General features: G+C 46.3%; 2 protein-coding genes across 2 annotated transcripts; one reads left to right on the top strand and one right to left on the bottom strand.

Moving 5' to 3' along the window:
• Positions 1-493: 493 nt before the first annotated feature.
• MCM3AP (minichromosome maintenance complex component 3 associated protein) lies at positions 494-25,376 on the bottom strand. Its single transcript, XM_057412288.1, is given in 29 exon segments — positions 494-1,056; positions 1,539-1,689; positions 2,309-2,515; positions 3,436-3,565; positions 4,306-4,563; positions 4,706-5,096; positions 6,159-6,256; positions 6,613-6,871; positions 7,322-7,475; positions 7,872-8,006; positions 8,773-8,841; positions 9,144-9,341; positions 10,257-10,409; positions 10,907-11,020; positions 11,589-11,720; positions 12,717-12,817; positions 13,755-13,945; positions 15,169-15,413; positions 16,984-17,144; positions 17,694-17,856; positions 18,395-18,663; positions 18,882-19,079; positions 19,567-19,706; positions 20,599-20,795; positions 21,760-21,907; positions 23,393-23,471; positions 24,152-24,375; positions 24,462-25,323; positions 25,326-25,376. Coding segments are annotated over 29 exon segments (5,637 nt in total). The 3' UTR covers positions 494-897.
• Positions 25,357-26,550, top strand: YBEY (ybeY metalloendoribonuclease). The gene is made up of 3 exons (XM_057412311.1): positions 25,357-25,713; positions 26,185-26,253; positions 26,415-26,550. Exons 1-3 carry the CDS (start codon positions 25,375-25,377, stop codon positions 26,499-26,501), a joined length of 495 nt encoding a protein of 164 aa, XP_057268294.1. The 5' UTR covers positions 25,357-25,374; the 3' UTR covers positions 26,502-26,550.
• The last annotated feature ends 6 nt before the right edge of the window (positions 26,551-26,556 follow it).

Raw genomic sequence — 26,556 nt, 5'->3', positions numbered from 1 at the left:
AAAGCTGTGGTTATTTGTATTTCACCAGCCAGGGGTTTGTCTGAGAAACCTCTCATATTGTAATAATAAAAACACATGACTGGCACAGGAATACTGCAGACATGAAGTCTTCATACTGTTTACTAGGAATCAATATCAAATAAAACCAAAGGTGTTCAGCTTCCAAAGCCCCAGATTTTTAATGGAGAATGCAGGTAATCTGCTCTTCCAAAACAAGCAAAGTCAGTTCTCCATAGGTGTTTATTGAAGTGTCCCACTTTCAGCATGACAACTCATCTGTACAATAAGCAACTCAGCTGGTTTTAATGCTTTAAGTATTCAATACAATGAAACTTTTGCCCAACAGCACATAAAAGCCCTTCTGGATTTGCACTGAGCATCACTAAGTACAAAATACAGCTGCAGTGTTGCACTGACTTGAGAATGACAGTATTGACATCTCTGTGTATCAAACCAGCGACCATCAAACCACAGTGCTGCTGCAAGGAGCACCAAGCTGGGACAAGAACTCGGGGACTGTGTCTATGGAGAGCATTTGCCTCTGATGCTCCCAGAGGCTCCTGCTACCTTATAGTTGAAGTTTACCCACAATGAGAGCCGGCAACAAGAGATCACCACTAAGTGTCAATTTAAGGCCTTCCAAGAAAAGCTTTTGCCTCCTCTCCATGCCTGTGAAGCAGAAGAGGAATGCCAGACCAGCCAAAGCTCAGCAGTGAGCCAGAAGGTGACATGAGCCACAGCATGCCAGCTCAGTGCAAGGCAGCCACATGAGAAGGACCCAAGACCCACGTGTGCTGTGTTCTTCTCCCAGAAGGACAAACACAGGAGCTTGTCTGTTCAGTCACCCAGACCTGGATTTTGTTACTGAGTCTCTTGGTCTGCACATGTTTGCTCTTCTCAAGTATCCACCATGTCCAACAGAGCAGATAAGTGAAGCTCAGAGGCAACTTCACCCTCCTTGTTTGCTCTGAGGAGCCGCTGCAAGTGTTTCAGTCTGTCTGACAGCGTGGGCTTCAGCTCCTCCACCAAAGGCTTGTGACCCTCTGGATTCCCAGCCTGGGCAGAAGGAAGAGAAATGAGACTAAGAAAGAAACACTACCCAGTACCAACAAAGAACTCAGCTCAGTGGCTGTTCCCCCATTGTTCAGAACAAGCATGGAGGTCAGCACTTCTCACCCCTGAGGAGGTGAAGCAAAAATAACACATTCTATTCCTGTTCCCAGCCTTCCTTTAACTGGGGGAAGCTGACACACAGCAGTGATTTTCCCTAAGTTAAAATGAAGCACCACAAAGGACAACGTTATGATTGCCAGCAGCAAACACAAATACCTGTGAAGAATTCTTATTCCAGATCTACAGAAAGCATTCCTCCCTAGAAAGAAGTGATTTCCAAGGTGTTCTTTTTTAGTTCTTTATTTCCCAAGTCTACCCAACACAGCAGGCCAACACAATTCCCACTACAGGTTTTGTAACTACAGTAGTTTTGGCACCTGCACTCCTTAGAACTATAGCTAAATCTCAGCACCACCCTTTCTTACCTCTTGAGCAGATGCCACAGGACTCTTCCTCAATGGACAGGTGACATTTGGGGTGGAGACCAGAGACTGGGGCAGGTAGAGAGGAAGACCTAAGAAATCACCAAGGGGCTTGATGTCCTCAGCTAGATATTGGTGCAACTGTTCCTCAAACCTGGACAGAAAGATGCAGAGCACCAGTCAAATTTCAGCCTGGTTTTGTTCTTGTAACCAGTGTGTTAACCAACAGTTCTGGGTTCAGAAGTATCTGCAAGAAGGATCTGATGTTCACAGTCATTTCCAACACAGTCAGACATACCCAACTGCTATGATGAATACCCACCTATAAAAGGTTGTGGTACAGAAAGGACCCACACATCCTGAAGACACCCAACTGATGGGGAAGGCAGAAAAGACAAGAAACCCTTGGGCCAACCTCAAAAGCTTTAGTTCTTCAGCTTTGTGATCTGCATTGCTACAGGCACCAAACTGACATCCAAAGGTGGAGTTTACAGGCATCTGTGATACTGCAGGACACAGACTGCTGTACACACTGTACTGCTTTAGGTTTGGCGGCTTCACTGACCACAGTTTCCATTTTCCTGGACTATTCCTGTGGTGCAAGGAGAAGCTAGCAGGGAACTGCACGGCACTGACGTGCTTGATCAAATTAGGTGAAACTGGACTCAGTCTAAGGCTGTTTCCTAGCACTGTTGACTTCAGCTTCCTATTACAACTTAAGACTTGATTACAACCCTGGCTGGAGCTGAAATGACGCTGCTCTAGGAACTTACCTTCTGCTTTCCATCTTCTCCTGTTGCAACTGTGCCAACAAACGCTGTGGGAGAAGCTCCTGGGCTGAGGCAGTGCCTGTGAATTCATCTATACTGGGAACACTCTTTTCTTGCCCCGACAGCATGCTCATGCCAGAACCATATTGACCCAGCATCATAGAGAAGCTGTATGGTTTCTTAAAAGAGATGGGAGACTTTACCCTTGACCTAAGGGGAAAACACCACAAAACCAAACAAAAGCACAGAAATTGGTATCAGTGTGTTGATTTTTTCTTTTCCCCATTAGACTGAAGTTTGGAAATAACAGGAAGTAAGAACTGATCATGTGACAACATAATTCCCTTGTGCCAGGGTCCAACGTACCACCTCCGGTGTGGGGGATTTAAGAAGAACCTGACAGGGGGCTGAGATTCACCCCAAAGTATCTACCCAATATCTCTGCTACACAGCAGAGCAGCACCTGAGCTTCCAACAGGAAAGAGAGCCTGGCTTCTCTCTGAACAAGGCTAAGGAAGTGAGCTAGACTCCTGAGATCATAAAATGCTTGAATGCCACACAGCTCTAAGGCAGCCTGCCCCCAACTAGCATTTTCTCTCAGCAGTGAGATTTTTCCTCATGTCTTCCCACAAGTTGGGGACAAAACTTCCTTTTGAACTCAAAATGCTGCAAAATTTAACATGTAATTACCAAAGAGTAAATCTGCAAACCATCTAACATGTAACTGAGCTGTCAGGTCCAGGCTGTAAGGGCACACGCTCATGATTCATTCCTATGCTCTTTCCCAACATCGTACTGTTTTTCCCTCCACACTTTGTGTGCTTAGACTACAAGGCTATAATTCCAAAGCCTCAGCAGTGTTTTCTTTGGCAGGATTTCTCCACTTTGAACACTTTAAACACTCTTCAAGTAATCCATTTCTTTGAGAGCTGAGTAACCCTGTAGAAATAAACTCTATTTACTCCTCTGTTTCAGCACACCCTTGGACATCATTTCAAGATGCACAAAGCACATCCTGGGGGGATGCCATAGGCTGGTTTTCAGCACTGCGAGGGCACTCTATGTTCATTGCAAAGGCCCCCATCAGCCTCCCTGGTTAATGGCACAAGGGAGAGCTGAATGCTCCTCACCTTGTGTGGCTCTGCCGGATCTCCTCCTGCGTGCGCAGCCTGGCTTGTTCCCATGAAAAAGGGAGAGTGAAATTCTTTAAGTGCTCCTTGAAGAAGTACACGCGAATCTGACCATCTTCACTTACTGCTTCTGTCAATAAACCCAAAGCCAACATTGAATATTAGAACAGACTTCCCCCCCTCAGAAGAGAAACTCAGTGCTAAGCCAATCTGAAGAAATACTTGTGTGTTCACTTTCAAGCAGCCTTAAGTTGCTATCTGTGTGTAAAAAGGAGTTTTCTTGAGCTGATTTATTGTTCCAACAGATACCAGATTCCTGGGACAGACTGTAAAATGCTGCTTTATCTTCACAAAAAAAAATCCAGTGCATCCAAGTGCCGTGTTCACTCTAAGGTTAAGTAAGGTTAAAGTTCACTTCAAGGTTAAGTAGTGATTTCATTTAAAGAACCTCCCTACAGTTAAGCCAAACAGGGCACCAAAATAAAGCCAACCCACACACTTGAAACTGAAAGCAAACAAACCCAAGACAACCTTCATTAACCCACGGAAGTGCTCATTAAGAGTGGTGGCTGCCAGCTCAGCTGACCTGAGCTTACCTGACTTCCAAAGGACCAATTCTTGGCCTTAGGTTGAATAAAAACCCTCTCCTACTGGGTTGAAAGACTCTGACCATAGAGAGACAGAGTTCCTTAATCACAGGCTCAAGTCAAATCATAATCAACACTAAACACACATTCTAAAGAGAAGACAGTGCAGTAAGCAGAGGAAGGTCACAGCTCTCTCCCTGCCACACATAAAGGCACCACTGTCAAGTTATTAAACACTCTTGTGCAGGGAGTACCATCCATGTTGTAGAAGGACATACAATACCTGGATTAATACGCAGTTTGGGTGGTTTCCAGTCTCTCAGTTTATGATCAATACAGGCTAACAAGATATCATCCCAAGGGACCTCATCAACAGAAGGTCCATCTTCATCAGAGTTCCCAGATGTTCTGTTTTTCCACTTCTGGTAAGTTTTGCTCAGCAGATTCTCCACTTGAGACTGGATCAGTGGTTGGGTATGGGTAGAACTTGCAATCTGAGACACATACTGGAAAATCATGTGGCAAACAGGATGCCAAGGAGCTATGGAAAAAGCAAATCAAACCAACCAACCAAGTAAACGGCAAGAATCTGTGACTAATCCAAACTACCTACCCTACAAGCTGGTAATTCAACACAGCACAGGCACACCTGAGAGAAGGATACTGCAGCATGAAGTACGTACCACCTAATGGAGGCAGATCTAGGTATGGGATCTGGAAGGACAGCACAGCCTTCTTCAGCCAGGCCAGGTGATCAGTCGTGTTCCACTGCAGGTGGGGCAACTGCTTGTTACCCCCAGGCTCTGAAAACTCAGTAACAGGCCAAGACAAGTCACAAAGGTGCTCTGAGGATGCCACATCGGAAAGGAACTGCAGCACGCTGTTGTACAGCTCTATGATGACCCCAGGCTCCTGAGATGGCAGGCCAGCCAACCGCCTCTCCTTCCAGTCATGGTAGAAGCGCTTGCCAAATTCATCATCAATCCCATCCTCAATGTACTCCTGAAGGGTCTGACTGCAGAGCTCAAGGGACTCGGGGCACTGGGAAACCAGCCAGCCCACAGCCGCGGAGATCTACAACACACAAAACATGGGTGGTTGGAAACTGCTCTGTAGTAATCAGGACACAAAGGATTCAATCCTGCTACCCTAAGTTTGACGTAGAATCATGGAATAGTTTGGGTTGGAAGGGAACTTAAAGCTCATCCAGTTCCAACCCCCTTGCCACAGGCAGAGACACCTTCCACTAGAGCAGGTTGCTCTCAGCCCCATCCAACATTGCCTTGAACACTGCCCATGTAACACTATTCAAGATACTATGCAGCAAAATACAAACAAAAAGATTCTCATTATCCCAGGATTTGCAACAGTAATTCTCCAACTTGGCGGTCGCAAACTAAATTCATGTGTAGCAGGGTCAGGAAAAGAAAGAGGCTGCTCACCCCAAGTGCACTGGAATTCCCTGCTGCAAGATGCTGGGGATGTCAAAAACTTATCTGGGAGGATTTGGACTATATCCAAAGAAGCCGTATCTGATCCTGGCAGTCCTTTAACTCCAGAGAGATGCAAGCTGTGAGCATTTGTGGGGGGAATCACTCTGGGCTTGGCTTGTTCTCACTTTCTCTCTTAGGCACCTTCTTCAGATGCCTTAAGAAGGGAATACAGGGCTGGGGCTGCTTTGGCTGCTCTTGGCCATTACCCTCTCCCACCTTTCCAAACCATCCACAAAAAACTGTTTTATACTTTAGTATCATTTTCCACCATGGGCTTTTGAGTCTTCTCCAGGCCACTACTGCCAAGCACACACCAAACTGAAGGACAAGGGGAGAAGCTGGTGTCTGGAGGCTCTCAGGGAGAGATACATACAATCCTTCACATATATGAGAGGACAGGGGCATCCCTTAGTCCCATCCACCCAGATGGAAAAATACTGGTGAACTCACAGCAGCCAGAAGAGATAGAAAGGGTCCTTCGTATTTTAGGACTGAGAGCAATTTAAGCTACTGAGAACATAATCATTCCTTCTAAGGCATTAGCAATTGAGAGGTTAATGATTAACCAACTATCTCTTTATATGAGCTGGTGTTCTTACCCATGATTAACCAACTATCTCTTTATATGAGCTGGTGTTCTTACCCTTGTGGTGCCTTGTAAGTCATTGATAGAACCTGGGAGCTCAACAACGGTGTAGTCTGAAATAAGCTGGGCTGAAATTAAGTCCTGCAGCATCAGACCTTAAAAAGAAGAAACCCTGTCAAATATACAAAGAAGAACACACCTCTGACCACACACTGCCTAAATTCACAGCATCACTTCTCTCCTCCTTCCTTGCCCACAAACACCCAGGATCAAATACTCTGTGCAAAGGAAAACTGGAAGCCAAAACGAAGTTCATCTATTTCCATATTGATCAGTTCTTAAGGCCTCAGAATTTCTTGCAAAGCTTTCCCCCTTTACTAGATGATATACTTAAGAGACTGTAATAATTCTACTTGAGGCAGGCGTAAACATAAGAGAAAAATAACTGCTACAGCTCAACCCAGGACACATTCACATTGCGTTTTTACAAGACACAGAAATAATTACATACCTTCTTCTACTTCTTTCTCTACGGCCTCATCTCCCTGACCAGGGACTAGAACAACGAGTGGAACTATTGGGTGGAAAGGTTTGGCCTGAAGCAACTGTTTCAACTGCAGCAAAGCTGAAAGCCAGTAAACATCATCTTCTGAAACATCTTCACTCCTAACTTTAGGTGGCAGGAGAAGGATGAGACCACTGGTTCCAAGCAAGTCTTTTTGCATCTCAGCTGCATCAAGCTCAGAGTTAGAGAGCGTGCCACAGGCCACCTATACAAGTAACAAGGATGGTAACAATAAGGTAGCTAAACAAAGGTATTTTCATACCAAAATCTGCAGTTTATTATCACTAGCATTCAGGTTTGACATTCATTACCAGGAGCTTTAGGAATCCTAAGACAATAAGCTGTGGGACAAACACAGATGTGTCAAATAGATGCAGGTAAGCACAAAAGTGAACTTCAGCACCTGCTTTGGCATCAAGAATGCAGCTGACAGAGGTTCTAACTATGTAGTGTGTTTAGGTAGGTATTTACTCAGTTGACTGGAAACAAGGAAAAGAAAAATCCATCTGTTTTCAGAGTTTTTCAAGAATCCCACCCCTCCAGCATCATCTCCTTCCATCTGACAGGACAGGATGAAAAGCTTCTACGCAAAAGCTACTGGAAAAGAGCACATCTTGCTTTTACAGTCTGTTAGGTATCAGGAAATTGTTCTCACCTTAACACACACACTGACTTTAATACTTCTGCTCCCTTGCATGGCAGGCGTGCTAAATAACGTCAGTGTTTGAATTCTGCCTTCTGTACTTGAAGTGTTTTTCTCCCAGCTTTTGTCTCCCACAAACTTGGTTTTCAACCAATCCACCAATACCCTGGCAAACAAGAAAGAGTTTAAGCACCAAACACCCCTCCAACACCATGATCTATCATGACCCCAAACTTCATATTGCTTGGATTTTACTAAATAGCTATTAAATGTCTTGAAATTGCCTATATTGCTATGTATCTCAAGGGGTTCTGTTTTCAGTATGAACAAAAGGGATTCAGTGAACAATGTCAAGAGAAGATCCAGACCACTGCAAAAAGTTAGAGCTATGTTCCTTTAGAGCACTCTGGAGAAAAACAATACAAACCAAAACACCACCACCTGGAAATTTCACATGGTACAGGGTAATAAGAAGAACACATCAAGGACTGTATACTACTACTGTTCTCTGTGTGACTGCCTTGTTTGAGAAAGGGACCAGCAACCTGCTTCTTCTACTCACCTGCTGGGATCATCCTCCACATATTCATCATCATTTGGCAAAACCAGTACCACCTTCCAAAAAACCTGCTCTTGTTGAAGTGGAGTATGTTCAGTGATTAATGAGACAAGATCCAGGGGAGTCCAAGCTAAATCACTTAAAAAGAGAGAAACTAGTGAAAAGACACTCCTTTATTGCTCATTCACACCTGGGAATGTTTTTCATCATAGAATGGTTTGGGTTGGAAAGGACCTTCAGATCATTCAGTTCTAACCCCATGTAATGGGCAGGGACACCTTCCACTAGACCAAGTTCTTCCAAGCCCTGTTCAACCTGGCCTTGAACACTGCCAGGGATGGGGCATTTACCACTTCTTTGGGCAACCTGTTTGAGCGCATCCTTACATCTAACCTGAGTTCTTTACTGTATCTTGCAATACTGGAAGTACCTACTGTCCAGTTCAAACCCTCCAAAATCAGAGCCAATTCCTTAGATGTATTGCCCATCTATTGCACCACAGACCAGATGCCTTCAAGAACTGCAGCCGCTAAATCTGATACACAAGCCTTAGTTTGGGGATTGTGGACCACATATGAAATGCTCCACTTCCACACTGCTTCAATACACTTCCCCAGTAACCACACAGACCACCAGAATGCATGATGAGCTGAGAAAGCAGCTCACCTGCTGCACTGCCAGGCTGCTAAACAGCTCATTTACTCCTCTCCTCTTATATTCCATCCTACCCAGGTACAAAAAAACCGTAATATCTACCAGCCCCTTAAATTTACACCCATGGCAATAGGACCAGATAGCTTAATGCCAGTGGACACTCCAGTATGATTTGCCATTCCTTACTGACCTTCTGACAGTTCCGTTACAGTTTACTTACACAGAAAACAAGGATCAAACACCAACATACCTTAACAACTGCTGGTAGAAGTGCTGAACTTTAATTTCATGCGCTGTCTTGTTTCTCATCCAATTCAATCTGCAAACAAATGATACCTGACTGTAATTTTTGGTGTAAAGCAGGTACTTTAACCAATTTTAAGGAACACTAAGACCTGAGAAGAACTGCAGACACTTTAAAAAGTGGTGGCTAATAAAAGGATTTAGGTATGTTTTCAGTCTTTGTCAAGGCACTTGTGCCCAAAGTGTCTTCTGGTGGCTGTTTAAGAACTAAGTTTTGTAAAACCATTAACATTTGCAATGGAAGAAGAGGGCTTCTTTGGGACTTACCTTCCAAAAACCAACTAGACTGCCAGCTGCTGTCACTCGAAGTATCCTTACCTTGTGCATGAGACTCCCAGCTTTCCTCCATTCCCCAGGTTTACAATCCTCTTGCACAAGCTCTCCATGGCTACAGGCCACTCTGCACTGGGGGACAGTGCTTTCAGCTTGTTTTCTGGATCAGTGCAGCAGGGAGCAGCTGGAAATGCCCTCATTTGACGTTTCAACTTCGTTCGAGCTGCCACTGCCTCCCTCCACCTTTGGAAGAGAATAGTTCACAATACTAAACTCTTCTGCAGACCAAAGAGGTTCTGTCACGGAAACAAATCTTCTCTATGAGGGAGCTGAGGCACTGGCACAGGGTGCTCAGAGAACCTGTGGCTGCCCCATTCCTGGCAGTGTTCAAGGCCAGGTTGGATGGGGCTTTGAGCAACCTGCTCTAGTGGAAGGTGTCCCTGCTCGTTGCAGGACAGGTTGAAGCTGGATGAGCTCTGAGGTTCCTTCCAACCCAAACCATTATGTGATTCTGTGTTTCTCATCTTTGGTCTTCAAACTGGACTGGGCTCTCAAACACCCACGTCAGTCTGCCCAGGGGACAGTGTGAGGTGGTGCATGTGGATGCTGCAGTGGATTCAGGCTGTATTTCTGCACACAGCAGCAAAGACAAAGCTCAAATGGAACACACACAGGACCAGAACTGCCAGCTGTACACGTGCAGCTACGAAAAGGGGTGGCCTTGTGCCCCATTCAAAAAACCCATCCAGACAAAAGGAGCACTGAAGGCTATTAACACGTGTCCTAAAGAGACACATGAACTCAATTTTAGGACAAAAAACTCTACAAGGGGAGGTGCTCCACAGAAAAGGGACTACTCTGCTCCTTCCTTTTAAACGGTGACAGATACCACCGGAAATGCACCTCAACCTGACTGTACTGGGGCAGTACAGAATAAATATCTGCCTTGGAACACCACAACAACCCCATAACCCTTACCACATATCCAGAAAAAGAAATGTCCAACAGAAATAATATAAGGAGGAATTATTACAAGTCTCTGAATAAAATGAAGCTGAAATCTCCTACCAAGCTGACTCCGAGAGGTGTGTTCCCCCCCTCACATGTAGTAACTTATGCTCCTGAGAAAAGCAGTTTTATTACAGGGTGGTAACTCACCGTTGTAAGTACTTGCAGAAACACTGGAGCTCCTGAAGGGTTTCCTTAGCAATCTGGAAGATCTCATCCTCCAGAAAGAGCCCCATGACATGACCACAGACTTCTTCTGAACAGCGAACAATACGGGCTTGCCGGTCTCTTTCTAAGGCACACCTAGTTCAAAATGAAATAACCCAAGACATCTAGTGAGGTGGAGACTGCAGCAAATGCCCATACAATTAGCTGAAGGGAAGACCTTCACATTTAGCAAAGGAACGGGATTTTCCATACTTGTATTCTACAGCTCTTCTGAATAAGACTTGTGATCAATTGGAAGTCATTCAAGTTTTACACTGATCACAAGCTTATACCGAAGGGTCTACAAGAGAGACCACAGCTGAGCCATAAGGGAGTCGGATGAAGAAAAAGCACACATGGCAGCCTTGCCCTAAACAATCCTCTGTCCCCTTCACCCTGGAGGACCACTACTGCCTGACAGCATGACTGCAAACTGGCACTTGCTGTACGATCAACTACACTTTCCTTCTCAAGTAGCTTAGTGAAGATGACCTCAAAGAAATCCAAGCAGGAATCCTACCACTCCCTGAGAAATCCTTACCCTTTGGAAAGCATCCTACAGGAAAGTACACCATACAGTATGTTGTACCTACTTTAACTCATCGGTTGAAGCTTCTTGAACACTCTCCTTTATTACTTCTTCCATTAACTCCATCCCCACCAACTGGCTCAACTGCTTTATTAACTTTTCTTTTTCCTGCTTTTTCCTGGAAGGACAGAGAAAACATTTACACCAGTGGCAAGACTGAAGTTTTACGCTTGCAAACCTGCTCCTTAGTTACACAAGTGCTACACACAGTGTCAGACAGTTAATTCACATACAACTTGAGTTGCCACCAGCTGGTTTCTCTCTTTAAACAGCTTTCCATGAAGCCAGTTTTCCTTCAAAACTACACATAACAACAGGGTGATTTTATACTTACCACAGTAAGTTAAAGACAAGTAGCTCACTCGGAAGGAAAAGTTCCTGCATACAGCAGAGCTGGGATCCATCTCCCTCTCTGGAAGCTCTGCGGGTATTAAAGTTCCCAAAACCCCGAGCCACGATTTTCATACTGGCTCTGACGTCCCCAAAATACGAGCTAGCACATCTGAACGTGTGGAAGGGGCAGCCTGCCTGCATAGTCCCAGCGTGAGACAAACTGAGTGCTGTTGGTATGGCAGAAAAACACAGGGGCTGAGCCCTTGGGCAAGGCCTCAGGTTGGCACCAGCTGTTGTTAATGCTGCCTAAGGATGAATTGAGCCCACCACGTACAGCAAAAGCAGCCACTCACCTCTCTTCCTCTACTCTGCGCCTTTCCTCTTTGACACGCTCCCTTTCTGCATTAAGCACGCTTCCAGCCACTTGTCTGACGATCTCCCCCGTCACTTCAGTCACGAGCTCCTCTACAGCAGCCTCTGAGGTGCTGTGCAGGAAGAGCAAGTCTCTTTTCAAAGCCAAAAAATTTTCATTCAAAGCCCTATATTCAGCCTGGAGAAGAGAAGCTGTGTGGAGACCTCAGAGCAGCTTCCAATATCTGAAGGGGGCTACAAGGATGCAGAGAGGAGCTCTTCATCAAGGACTGTAGTGATGGGGCAAGGGGTGATGGGTTCAAACTGAAACAGTGGAAGCTCAGGTTAGATATAAGGAACAAGTTCTTTACTGTGAGGGTGGTGAGGCGCTGGCACACGGTGCCCAGAGAAGTTGTAAATGCCCCATCTCTGGCAGTGTTCACAGCCAGGTTGGACAGGACCTTGGGCAACATGGTCTAGTGTGAGGCGTCCCTGACAGTTTCAGGTCGGGGGCCACCCTGGAAACCAGAAAATCTACTTTCTTCCTCAAACCCAGTTTTATTGCTGACCATGACATCACATTGTATGGACTTTAGTCTGGGTCAGCTGTGCCTGCTGTGTCTCCTACCAGCCTCTGCCGCACCCCCAGCCTACTCACAGGCCTGCAGAGTGGGAAACAAGGAAGGCCTTGCCCCTCTGCTGTTCAGCAATAGTCCAAACACTGGGGCATTAATAACACTGTTTTGGTTACAATCTCACATCTACAACTACCAATGGCCTTGGAGAGGATACGTTATATGAAGCAGAGAAGCAGACAGATCTGGACTTACTCCTTTTCCCTCTTTAGGCCCCTTTTTTCCCCACAAAACACATTCCTTGCAGCAGTGTTGTGAGCATCATGCAAGGCAAGGTGTAGAGGTCTGCAGTAAGCCTTCCATTATCCTAGCTGGTGTGTAACAGGGAGGTGGCAGGCATCTGAAGAAAGGTCTGCTCTTCCCTCAACTGTATCAGTATGGCTATCTCCACTACAGACCTTGCCTTAAGTCTATGATCTTCACACATGGTGCTGCTATGGCAAATTGCAGCTCTAATGACTGATGCCAGGAGTAGCAGCAATAGATGTTCCTTACCAGATGGCAGCAGTCACATAAGCCACTCCTGCTCTGCTGACTTCGCTGCACTCTCCATTGAGGACCTCCTGCAACAGCACATCCACCACTTCTGCGATGTCCTACAACACAGCAGAGGAAGTAGCTGAAGCAAGATGCAGCCCTGCTCAGGATGGCCTGGGCACAGATGTGAACTGGGAATAAGGCTTTTCAGCCTTGTTTAATTGACTGGAATTGGCAATATTATCTGTATTTCTACTTACAAAATAAGCTAACTTCATCAAACATACAGCCTGGAAATTTAAGACTACCTAAAAGGCTAGTAGCAGCCCAGAAACAGGAGCAGCTTTCTGTAATAAATATGGACAAGTCAAGTCAGGAAACAGTAGCTAAAAGTGAATTTTGAGAGGGAATCCTCTTTTCTTGAGTTTTTCTCATTCTAGCTGATTTAATTCCAAATGACCAGGTCTAACCTTCACTGATATGCAGCCATGTTTAGGTAGAATAGGCAGTGCTAGCTTACAAAGCAATGAGAGACTCTGAGATGGGTTCAGCATTAGTACGTATCTAAACGTGTGGAAGCTAGAAAAAGAGGAATAGCACAGATACACAGGGTACATGTTCAAGATCTAACATCAATAGTCACAGACCCACCAGGAGAAACTTTGTCATGTCTCATATATGAAACGTGTCATTAAGAAACAGCTCAGTGTTGTTCACTAAAGCAAAGTTTACCTACTAAGTCAAAGATAATCACTTTCTACTATCACTTTCTGGTTCTCTCCTTAGAGGTTTCTCAGGTAAGTGCTGATCATATGAGACTGTTTATCCTGTGTCAGGGTTGCACATGAAATCATTCAAGACCTTCTCTTTTCAGAATAGCTCAAGGAAACAAGTTCTCAAGGTATCCAAAGCACTGAAGCAGGGAGCATCTCCTTTTGATTCTACACATAACACATGCAGATTCTGGAGAACTAAAACAACCTAAGAACTCAGTTATCTTTAATTATTTTCACAGATCTTTCCCTCATACTTCATGATGGATTTAGATTTCCTTACTGTGTCTGTGTAGGCAGGCTGAGGCTTTGAAGAGAGAGGCTCAGGTTGTCCAGGAGGTTGGGAGATGGTCTGTGGAGGAGGCAGCACTGGCACAAGCTGACGAGGTAACAGCGAGGGCAGAAGATGAGCTGGAGGCTGGACTCTTACTGCTGCAACATCTAAATCCACACCTTTGCTTTCCATTCTTCCTTCTTGGGACGGGGGGAGGAGAAAAATTAAGGAAGCCACGTTAGTCACAAGTAGAAGCAAAAATAGTATCTTCAAAAGCTGCTTCTCTGATAAACCTCATCATAAAACAAGCACATAACAGAGGCTTGCTGCCTTGAAGTTAAATATACAGTTACATCATAGAAACTAATTTATATTTATGGCTATTTTATATAAAGCATTAACATTTTTAGTGCACATTAAATACATTCCTAATAAAACAACTGTTTTAAGTCAAATACACCTAGCACCTACACCCCCTCTTGAACATATAGAAGAGCTGTACTTTCAACCAAAAAACCCCTATGTTCAGCAAACCTGAAAACCAACATGATTTTATACACACGCTGTGAACAGCTGCAATACAAAACCTGCAAACTGAAGAGGAAAGTTGGCTGTCTGAAGGAGACCAATACCTGGTTATTTCACTGTTGTGGTTTACGCCCAGCCAGTAACTCAGAACCCCCCCACCCCCGCCCCGCTCCCAGAGGGATGGGGAGGAGAATCAAAAGAATGTAACTCCCACGGGTTAAGATAAGAACAGTCCAGTAACTAAGGTATAACACAAACCACTGCTGCTACCACCAGTAATAATAATGGTGAGGGAAATAACAAGGAGAGAGAATAGAGCCGCTCACCACGTGCTGACCCGAGCAGAGATCTAGCCCTTCCAGGTAACTCCCCCCAGTTTATATCCTGGGCATGAATGACATGCTGTGGTACAGACTACCCTTTTGGTTAGTTTGGGTCAGGTGTCCTGTCTCTGCTCCCTCGCGGCTTCCCCTCCTCCCTGGCAGAGCATGAGACTCAGGAAGTCGTTGGTCAGAGGAAACATTACTGAGCAACAACTAAAAACATCAGTGTTATCAGTGCTGTTCCCAGGCTGAAAGTAAAAAACACAGCACTGCACCAGCTACTGAGGAGAAAAATGACTGCTACTGCTTATCACCCAAGCTGGCAAAATTGTGCTCATTTCCCTTAGTGTGTTTCCTGTATTAGGGAATATGTTTTATTAATCAGGTTGCTTCTTAGCTTTTAGATACCGAAGTACATTTAAATGAAAGCATGCTCCCATTACATCCAAATTTCCGTGCAATTTCAACCCATGAGTAAAGAACAGTTCCCGCTTTGTAAAACAGGACTTCTCACAGAGCCAACACAGAAGTATGCTCCTGAGCAGTATCTAAAACTGCATGTCTGCTCTTACCTGTTGCTTCAACGCTGCATTTTTGGCTAGTACTAGCTTGATCCACAGAGGTGCTTCCACCAATGTACTTGTTCTGTCCGTTGAAGCTGGACACAGGCACATGGTGAGGTACCACAGGCAATGGGCCACCATTTACAACTTCCCCAACCAAGACAGTTAGCTTCTGGCTGACAAACATGGATTTCCGTGGTTTGGGTAATCCATCTGGCTCCAAGAAAGCTGAGCGATTCAGCTCCACGTAAGCCCTAGGGAAATATAAAAACCAGGAGTACATCCTCAAAGCTCCAGTAAGCTATAGGTTTTCAGTTAGTGGGGGCAAAGTGAGCCAGGCACTGGGCACTCTGGCTTGCTTCTTGTAGCCTAGATCTCAGTCTTTAGCTGGAACCAGAACAGGGAAGGCAGAGAGCACTGTCCTCACACCTATCCTCCCGTACTAATGTTCCTGGGCACCCTCGTAGACTGTTCTGTGTCTTTCTCCTTTTAACCTTTATTCACTGTGTGTATTATAGTTTTACCTAGATTACATAGAATCCTAGTATAGTTTGGTTTGGAAAAGACCTTAAGATCATCTAGTTCCAATCCCCTATAACGGGAAGGGGCACCTCACACTAGACCATGTTGCCCAAGGTCCTGTCCAACCTGGCCGTGAACACTGCGAGGGATGGAGCATTCACATCTTCTCTGGGCACCCTGTGCCAGTGCCTCACCACCCTCACAGTAAACAACTTCTTCCTTATATCCAACCTGAACTTCCCCTGTTTCAGTTTGAACCCACCACCCCTTGTCCTATCGCTACAGTCCCTGATGAAGAGTCCCTCTCTGCATCCTTGTAACCCCCATCAGATACTGGAAGGCTGCTCTGAGGTCTCCACGCAGCTTCTCTTCTCCAGGCTGAACAGCCCCAATGTTCTCAGCCTGTCTTTGTATGGAAGTGCTCCAGTCCGTGATCATTCTCAGGATAGATACAGCCCACATCATAGATGCCAGGGCTATCTACAGAAGTAATTTTAAAAGGTACAATCATCTTCTAATTTTTGGAATCTGTAGTCTAGTGAATTCATTCTTTCAAACCAGAATGTTAACAGGAAATAGAACACTAGCTGGCATGCTCATGTGCTTTTGTCTTCTTCAGTCTTCTGAGACTGGCAGTCTGCAGGGGCACATTTTACATTGTACATATTTCTATGGAAGATATTCTTATCTGCAAACTGTTGGCTTCCAACATCCTCAGAAAAACTGAGTTTGCACTGTTCTCCTTCATCCTGCACTACATACATCACAATAACACCAGTTTCCTGAAAGGCAGAACTGTATCCTCATTTATTTCCTACAATTCAGCTGCAAGATAAGAACCTGAAACTATTTATTTTTTCTACAGGGTTATCCACAATCTAGGGAGAAAGACCCTGGAATCCAGTGGAGACAGAGTTCCAGATTCAACCTTCCAGAAGGCTGAAGGAATTTTGGTGTCTTGAAATGCCTTGTCACCTCATCAAACCAAGTAAAGACTGGTAAATGTACACGTGCAAAAAAGCTATCATGGGAAGTCATGCTAGTCACAGGGATACAAACCCCATTTCTTGATGGAAAGATGTAAAATTAAAGACATTTTCATAATTACAATAACAAACAGATTACTAAAATCTGTACGCATCACTGTCCCTGTGCTTTTGCTTACAGAGCCTAGCCCTTATTCTTCGCCTCTTCTTTACTTTGCCTGGTCACAAACAAGCAGGAGCAGCTTATCTACATTAATGCTTCACCTAACACTGGTTTTACTCCACTGAGGCTCAGAGCCCTTCCCCTTACACTTACCCATCAGATACACTCAGGCCATAGTAACTTATAAAATCAGTTGCTTCTTCACAGTCTTTGAACAGGAGCATGCGGACCAAGTGATCCAAGGGAAACACTGTACATCTTTGGGTGCTCACAGTGTAGGCAATGTTGAGAGATTTGAGAGCATCTTTACGGATCTGGGGGAAGGAAAAGAAAAAGCCTTGTAACTACCAAGTTAGAGAACCCCAAATTTACTATCAAGTGTAACTATAAGTATAAAAATCATGTTTAAAAGAAATCAGTACTTTGTTAAATAGCCACACAAACAAATACACAGATTTAATTTGCTTTCTAGTTTCTGCTCCTTTATAATGATGCACATTTTGAGCATATCCCTTTGTGACTCTTGTACAGAAGAAAAAGCTTGCCAAGGCATCTGAAACTGCAGGTTCATGCTTTCTCTGCAAAAGCCTCACTTCTCTGCTTCCTAATTATTTTCAGGGAAAATACTGTGTATCTGTACACAGTTATGGAGAAAAAATGTCAAGAACAGCATTTTAGTATCTGCCTTTTCTATTACGGCTGAACACTCTTGATATGTTTTTAAATGCTTCTGAAGAAGCAAGAATAAGATTATTTGTAAGGCTAAATATCTACCAAGTTTTCTGCTGAGATTTCCTCCCCAAAATCCCAGACTGTTTTTTCTTATAAACACTTAAGAAAACATATATCTGCCTTTTTCTCACCTGGTTGAAGTAACAGTGTAAGAGACAGGCATTCAGATAGGAAGCTGCTTGCACTAACTTGAAGAACCTCACAAAGTTGTTGCTATTCAATGCAGCAAAAGCTTGAACAGCAAATCTAACTTCAGGAGAGTTTCTAACCTCTGGATGAAACTGCTGTACTTCTCTGTGGAGACAAAAAAACAGAGACAACCCTTTTGCTTCAATAGCAACAATCACAATTCAATAGTAACAGTCACAATTCAATAGCAACCTGAAACAAAAGGGAATTAAAATAAGGAACTATAAGCAAGACAGGCAACTCCTGCCCAAACCAAATGGCTGTGAATTAAACTTGCAGTATCATTTCCTGATCATTAACCTTCTAATGATACCTGCATCATCAGCATGTTATTATATAGGTACATCACTCCATTGGCTAGGGAGGAAGGCAGGCAAGAGGTTGACCAGAAGAGCAAAGTATGCCTCTGCCCATGAAATGGTTTTTCCCTTTTCCTTGGTTCTACTGCAGATAAAGCAGTGAAACTTCTTAAAAGGACCTATTGGAAACATCAAATAAAACATTACTACAGTACACTTTCTATGGCAAAAATACCCTCTTCAACTAAGATTATTTGCTTCCATTACAATTTCTCAGGACTTAATCCTAATCACAATTCTTCCCAAAGCAAAGAGAGAAAACAAGTGATATCTGTTGCTCCCACCTGAGAATATCCCCCTTGTTGAGATTCAGCAAGACATTATAGCCTCTGAACTCTGCTTCACTCTTGCAGTAAACCCCCTTGTTAGCCAGGTCCTGATACATCTCCTTCAAGCTCTGCAGGCATTTAGTCATGTTCTCATTGTTGATTTTGGCATCAAAGGAGGACATGGGCTCTTCACACAAGTGGTGAGCACAATGGATGTGAAAGCGAGTGCACTTCTCAATCAGAGACACCATCAGCGGGTTGCAGAGATGTTGCTGGGTTATATCCTAGCCAAAATGATACAAAACACACTGCATGTGTCTTTAAACTACAGCTGAAGAGCATAGTCAACTGGCACTACCTTTGGAAAACACATTTCAACCATTCTCCAAGTCACTTTGCAATTCAAAACATTTAAATTACTACTGCTTTTTGCTACACTTTTTACAGCATTACATGATCTTTTGTTTTCTCTTAGCAAACACCTCCATCCACCAGCATTTACCTTTCTTATTCCACGAGTTCTGTTCCAGACAAAGTCATACCATTCTCGGTAGTTTCCTTCTCCTTGATCCATAATGTTTGTCACTAAATAGTCCATGGTCATGCTCAACACCTCAGAGGGTCTCAGTTCATGGGGCAAAGGCTCCTCCTGATCTGCTGAAGACCTGCTATATTCCTTGATTGCTGCTGCATGATCTACCTGCAGCATATGGAGAAAATAATCAAAGCCCAAGGAGTATGTTCAACTTCTCAGGAGTATAGAGGATTTCATCCCATCCACGCCTTTACTTTAATAAGGAGCAGATTATTAAAGGGGCTTTTCCACTGTTTACACTAGCAGTTCATGTCCATTCTGCTACAATAGCAAATACATTTTCTTTTATGACAGGATCCTAAGTGTTGACTCAGTCTCATAATCTTCAAGACAACATAAACTGCTGCCCTACAGTTTTAGAACTATACCTCTAAAAGCTGACCTGTAGCTAAGTAAAAGCCGTGACAGTGAAAAAAGCAATTTTCTAGCCTCCTTCTTTTAAAGCTGGGAATTGAGAGAAGTTATTGAAATGACCTACAGAATTTTTCCACCATAATTAACCCTTGTAATGGAGCTAAACAACACTGACAGCTTTACCTAAGCAGCAAGATGACCTAGGAACAACAAACGCCCACATGCAGAGGGCTCATACCTTGTCAGATCCTAGAAGCAACTCGAAGATGCTGAGCTGGTTTCTTGTCTCCCTCATGTAGCGCTCCTTTTCAGGACACATGTCTGGGCAAGTACCAATAACAGTTTTTGCTTTGCCAAGATCAGTCCTTTTGATTCGGGCTAAAAAAAGAGAAAAATAAAATCGAATGAACACTAAGGAAACACAAACAAACATTAGTTTGTTTTCATAATGAGCTTTTATCCTGATGTGTCAACACTGGCCTAAGCATGCCAGATGCCCCACAGCTGGGATCTGTATGCTGGTCAAGTAATACATTGCTGGAGAAACAGTTACAGAAAGAGCTGGTGGGAAAAGGTCTCTAGAGATTCCCAGCCTACTTATGTTTAGGGCAGGGCTATGCCCCACAACTTGGAGTGGGTCAGAAACACACAAGGATGGGGTTCTCCCATGCTGGGACCTGTCCCATTCATCTGGGTCAGTTTCTCCTACAGTCCCACCTGGATATCGAGATTGAGAAGACTGAAACCTCTAAAAGATACCCTATGTTTTGTGTCCTAACTAAGCACTGGTAATTTCATAATCCCACATGAAGCAGGTGAGAAATTTGTTTGTGGATATTAAAAATAAGACATTAAGAGCAGGGTCAGCTTTGAAATGGCAAGAGGAGGATGGAAGGGTTTACAACCCGGCACTCTGTTAAACAAAGTGCCATCTCTTGAAATAATCAGTAGTTTGAATTTAGAGAAACACAGTCTTGCATAGCTTTCTTCAGCGAGCCTGCAGGGGTGCAGATCTCCCCACACAGCCTCCTTCACAGATGAACAGTCTGCTATTCACTTTCCACAAGAAATAACCATGTGCAATAAGTAAAACAGGTTTTTGCATGTTTTGCAAGAAATTAATGTATATATATGTACAACAGAAGGGTATTTTAGACTGCTCCATGTTACTCTCTTTAAAGCCATTTCCATAGTACCACAGCAGACACCAAACACTTTGTTTGTTTAGAGTAGAAAAGCAGATATTACACTCATTAACTTGTGTGATTACCTTGTCGCATGATTTTGTCCCTTTGGTCCAAAAGACGGTATCTCTCTTCAGATGTCTCAGCCACTAATCCTACCAGGTTACTAAGAGACGACAGAGAAGCTCCCAAGGCCTCTGAGCTCTGCCCTTCAGAAGTAGAATCAAACATTTCTGCTTCAAACTGCAGTGCCTTTCGAAGACCAGACTTCTTTGCTGGAGAACTAAAACCAGAAGATATATCATCAGTAATCTATTAATGCATGCCCCAGCCTTAATCAGTTCACTTTTTCTTTAGGACATCAACATCTCTGTTCAGAAGAATATTTTATTCACAAGACGATGTATCAAGTAAGCATGTATTGAAATACCAAGGTTGTTACAAGCTAACACCAGCACAAGGATTTAATCCTCTTAAATCCTCAGCATTGCCTTGACAACACTGCCAAGCATTCCGGACTGTGGTGAAAGCATCAAACTTTGTACAACAAAGTTTGGTATTACTGAAGGTCTCTTAAGAGTGGATAAAACCAGGTGGCTGCTGCAGCATTTTTTGAATCACCATGGCACATCAGATTGCATTTTAAACCAGGAGCTAGCCTGCTGCTTGGTGTGAAGAAAGAGAATCACAAAATCAACCAGGTTGGAAAAGACCTTTATATCAAGTTCAACCATTAGCCCAGGACTGCCAAGTCCACCATTAACCATGTCACCAAGTGTTTTCTATAGAAACAGAGATTATGAAAAGATTTTACAGCGCCCAGATACAAACATACTTTGTAAATCAAGGAGCATTCGCTCCTTCACAAGATATTACTGATTTTATAGTTACATGATTACCTGTACCAAATAGGTATAGACTGGTATATATACCAAACTGGGCACACCATTAAGGTGCCACAGAAAGATGACAACCCTGTCCTTTCAGCAATTGACACAAACCAGGAAGATTCCTCTACAAAGACCATCCACTTGAAGTGAGACAAGAAAACGATCCAAACTTAAAATGCAGTCAGAAGTATCCTTCTGACCAAGTCTAAGATTTGTGACCTTGTAATTCAGACAAACCAGAAAAGACATGGGAAGCACACTCCCTGATAAGAATATGACTATTTGGCACACACAGATCATCATTTTCCCCTGTTCACCCCATTTCCTGCCAGATGGCTCCCAGAGGAGCAGACATACCTTCTACCAGGTATCACACCGCTGCCAGAAGATCTTATTAAAGGTTTTCGAAGAGGGGAATGCTGATAGGTTTGCTCTTCACTGCTTTGCCTTCCTTCATCTTCACCTGCTTTCTTCTCCTTGGATGAAAACTCTCTTTTTGCTGGACCTGAAGTGACATATAAACATGAAGCCGGGTACTTGCCACTTTAAACAACAACTTTTTCCCCCATGGTGGTGCTGTTTAACAGTTTGCTTCAGAAAACAAAATATCAAAACAAAACTATTAGAAAATAAAACTAAGAGTCAGTTTTGGACACGTATGCAAAACTTCCAGGACAACTTGAAGCGGTACTGAGTAAGTCTACCAGTTGCTAGTCAGCTTCACTGTTCTATAAGAAGCATTTTTCAGTAAACCATCACTTAGCAATACCAATAATTGGTCAGCAGATGAAGTCTGACCATTGTCCGAATTCAAGTCCTTTCAGGGCTGGTATATAATCCACAAGCCATAATTCTGTATGGGATATGAAATCCATTTCACTTACAATAAATCACAATTCCCAGTGCTCCAGCTGAAGCATGTTAAGCATTTATTTCACATACCCAAGCTTAGGCTGAGGCTGGTGTGACTTCTCAAGAGTTATACCTTCAAAGGCAAACAGGCACCCCTACAGCTGCTGCTTCAAAATGCTCATTCTCAGGAAGACAACTCCGCAGCTATTCACTGTTCGAAGGCAAGTCTGTGGTTGGTCAAAGCTGTGGCGAACCATTCATCTGCTGACAGATGAAGCCTAAGCCCAGGCTAGGATCTCCAAAGCACACATGCAGCCCTTACAAAGCTAAGGAATAGGAAGCACTTGACAACTTGACATCTCCTCTTGCCCTAATTCCAATTCAGGTTTTCCACTGCTGAACTCAGTTCTCTGTAGTCTGTTCTCTTTTTGGTTCAAGTAGTATGCAATTGTTGATACGCCACACAGCAAGATCAACACCCCAGACACTCACTCCAGAGGTCTCTTTACTTCAGTTCTCAGGAAGCCCACATGCCAGGCTAGGCTCTGAAGTGGGCAGCAAGGCATTTGAAACTGGGTTTTCTTACACCCACAAAGATCGTCCTACTTCTAGATAGGAGCACAAAATTAACATCACCCATGTGTTAACAGCCTTAACAGGTTAATAGCCTTAATATTAACACTTAACAGCATAATGGGGGCCAACAAAAAATCTGGAGAGGGCCTTCTGACAATGACCTATAAGGACAGGACAAGGAGGAATGACTAAGTTCAAACAGAGTGCAATCTAATTAGAAATTAGGAATAAGTTCTTCCATGTGAGGGTGCTGAGGAGCTGGCACAGGGTGCCCAGAGAAGCTGTGGCTGCCCCATCCCTAGCAGTGTTCAAGGCCAGGTTGGACACAGGGCCTTGGAGCAACCTGCTCTAGTGGAAGGTGTCCCTGCCCATGGCAGGGGTTGAAGCCGGATGATCTTTAAGGTCCCTTCCAACACAAACCAGTCTGGGATCTAGAATTATACTTTGGGAGCTTTAGCATTCCTATATGGAGATCATTTTAGCACAAGAGGAAACAAGAACGGAGCAGAAGGCACACCATTCATATATCACTCAGTAATCCTATCTGGAAACACAGACTTACTTGTTTTCTTCTTTTGCCAAAATGTTACTATATCTTTGTGCAACTCTTTTGCTTTTTTTCTGGCAAGAGCTGCAGAGGCCTGAAAGAAAACAAAAGCAGAGCATGAAAACTTGAAAACCCATGAGCATAACCCCAAAATAGGCAGTGCAGGTTTCGCCAGAGAAACATTTACCAGTTTCTGTAAGGTTCTGGTTACCCCATTTTAGCTTCTCACTTAAGACCTGCATGCAATTAGCAGGACTGACTTCCACAAAAATTCCACAAAAATTCCAAGAGCTCCAGTAACCTTAGAGCCCAAAGATGTGTTTTTAAGCAGAAAACGGGAACAGACTGTGCAGTCTCTGAACCAGCTTCTCAACACATCTCAGCATTGAGGTAACAGCAGTGCTTCCAGCAAAAAGGTCACTCTGCAGAGATTACCCAAGTTTACCTCACCTTTGGTGCTGCTGAGCCCCAGCAAGAGAGCAGCACCATGTGTAAATCAGGTTTGGTCATAAAGAGACAACAAACAGGAGATCCATTTGGTATTTGAGCTCGATGCTAGCAGGGCAGCTCAAACCAGGCAGAACTCCGGCAGTTACCATGCCTTAGGTGCAGTTCAGTGTGCTTCCACCCGTCTGTAACACGGTGCTCACAATACAAAACTTTCTGCCAAGTGAAAACCACCCCGGCACCACCACAGGGATGCAGTTCTCACTGCACCCATCCCAAGCACTCAAACTTGAACCTGTTCTTGTGCCAATTGCTTCCAGTACTCACATGATCAAAGAAGTGGATAATGGCCATTTTCTTATTGCGCCTGGTCATGACCCGCCGGACTTTCGCGAACTGGCCGAAGTGCTTCTCCAGCACCGTCCTGTCGTTGAGGTAATCGGGGACGTTCTTGCACTGGATGGCGGTCAGGTCACTGGGCGACAGCCCCCCCAGAGCCTCCATGCTCTCGCTGCCCCGACCCCGGCGGGCAGGGGTCACGGCGGCGGAATCTATGAGAAGGGAGGCAGCGACCTCAGAGCGCGCGGTGACACGGGGGTACACGGGGTGACACGGACCTCCCCCCGTCCCATCCTACCTTCCCGAGGCGGGTCCCGGGCCTCGACCGGCGACGTATCTTCTGTGGGTCCCCGCTCGCCCTCGGCGGCTTCCCCGCGGTCGCGCTGGCCGCGGCCCTGGCTGCGCAGCATCTCCTTCAGCATGCGGCCGAAGAGCGCTCCGCCGCGGGGCCGGCTCAGCATCACCGCCCGCTTCTCCGGCGGTGCCGCCGCCGCCCGTCCGCTCGCCGCCGCTGCCCGCCGGGGAGAGCGCTCCCGCTCCTCCTTCCGCTTCAGGCCTTTGGACGCCGGCTCGCCCGGCTCCTCAAAGAGCGGCCGCGGGCCTTTCTCCTCCTGCCGGCCCAGCGCGGCGGCGGGACGCGAGAAGGAGAAGGGTCCCCCCGCCGTCACCTCCGGGCTCGCCTCGGGCGCGAAGCCGAAGGGCGGCGAGAAAGTGAAGGCAGCAGCGGGGCCCTTCTCCGCCTCGCTGCTCGTCAGCGGCTTGAAGGCGGCGGCGCTCTCGGGCGCCTTGAAGCGGAACTCGGGCGCCGCGAAGGCCCCACCGCCGCCCGGCGCCTCGCTCGGCCCCGGGAAGCTGCCCAGGTTGGTGGGCGGCTTGAAGCTGAACCCCGCGTTGCCCGCCGGGGCACTGCCGCTGCCCGCCGCCGTGAAGGCCGGCGCCTGGCCTAGCCCGATGGGCGGCCCGAAGGCAGAGGGCCCCGTGGTGAAGGGGAGTCCAGGGGCCGCACCAGCCTGCCCGAAAACGGCGGCCTGCCCGAAGCGCAGGGGCGGCGGGAAGGCAGGCGGCCCGCGGAACGGGCCCCCGGCATTCATGGCGGCGGGCGGGCGGCCACTTCTTCTCAGCGGGCGGGGTACCACCGGCGGGGCGGGACGGAACGGGGCGGTAAGGAAGAAAGGGGCGGGCAGGGTCGTGCCGCCACCGCGGTCGCCATCATGAGCGTGGCGTTGCGGAACGCCCAGCGGGCCGTGCCGGTGCGCCGTGCCCCGCTCCGCCGCGCGGTGTGCGCCCTGCGGGCCGCGCTGGGCGCCTCTCGCTTCGATGTGGGGCTGGTGTGCGCCGGAAACGGGCTGATGAAGCGTCTGAACGGCGCGTACCGGCATTGTCCGGAGCCCACCGACGTCCTCTCCTTCCCCTTCCACCGGGTGGCGCCGGGGGAGCTGCCGCTGCCGCGCTGCCGCGACGAGTACAATCTGGGGGATATCTTCCTGGGGGTAGAGTACATCCATCAACAGTGCCGCGACACCGGGGAGGACTTCGACAGCGTCCTGGCGGTGAGCGCCGCCGCGGGCAGCGGGGCCGCCGGGCCTCCCGCTGCGGACAAGGGCAGCGTGCGGTGTCCCATGGGGGATAGGGTAGCGGCTGCCGCTTTGCTAGCCCGGCCCGGCTGAATAAGGAGGTTTACCCTTGGAAGGTTAACGCTGTGTTTTAAAGCTTACTTAACTGCGGGAGGACACTGCCTGGGCTTTGTCCCTCTGCAAGGCAGAGTACTGTTTTTTCCCTGCTGCAAGTAATGGCAAAATGGGAAATGATGGGGTACGGGGCTAACCCTGGTTATTTCTCTTACAACGGGGCTGTGCGGTGTTGGGGTGAAGTTTCATGATATCACAGACTGATTTGGGTTGAACGGACCTTAAAGCTCATCCAGTTCCGACCCCTGCCACGGGCAGGGACACCTTCCACTAGAGCAGGGTGCTCTGAGCCCCTTTCCAACACGTCCTTTATTCTCGTGTCTCTTTGCACAGGTGACGGCAGCCCACGGACTGTGCCATTTGCTTGGCTACCAGCACAACACAGAAGCCGAGTGGCAACAGGTACGGCGATGCCCGGCACACGGCACCGGTGTGCGGTGTCCGGCTGTGTCTCGTCGTGGAAAGCATCCTCTTTTGTGACCGGGAAGCCGCGGGCCCCGCGGCCCTGGCTCGCCTTGGACGCCGTTAACCCAGCGGCGCTGACGGTGTCTCCTCTCCCGCAGATGTACCAGAAGGAGATGGAGATCCTGCAGGAGCTGAACCGCCTCACCGGTGCCAGCCTCCGGCCCCTCACCGCGGGCCTCTTCTGAGGGGGCCGCCCCGAGGGGCCGGGCCGCGACCGGTGCCGCCCCGGACGTGGCGTGG

Source organism: Pezoporus wallicus, unplaced genomic scaffold (genome assembly GCF_028554395.1).
Source record: "Pezoporus wallicus isolate ANWC-B61680 ecotype Strahan unplaced genomic scaffold, APGP_CSIRO_Pwel_v1 contig_6566, whole genome shotgun sequence".
Classification (NCBI taxonomy): Eukaryota; Metazoa; Chordata; class Aves; order Psittaciformes; family Psittacidae; genus Pezoporus; species Pezoporus wallicus.
This window is presented reverse-complemented; position numbering and strand designations above follow the sequence as displayed.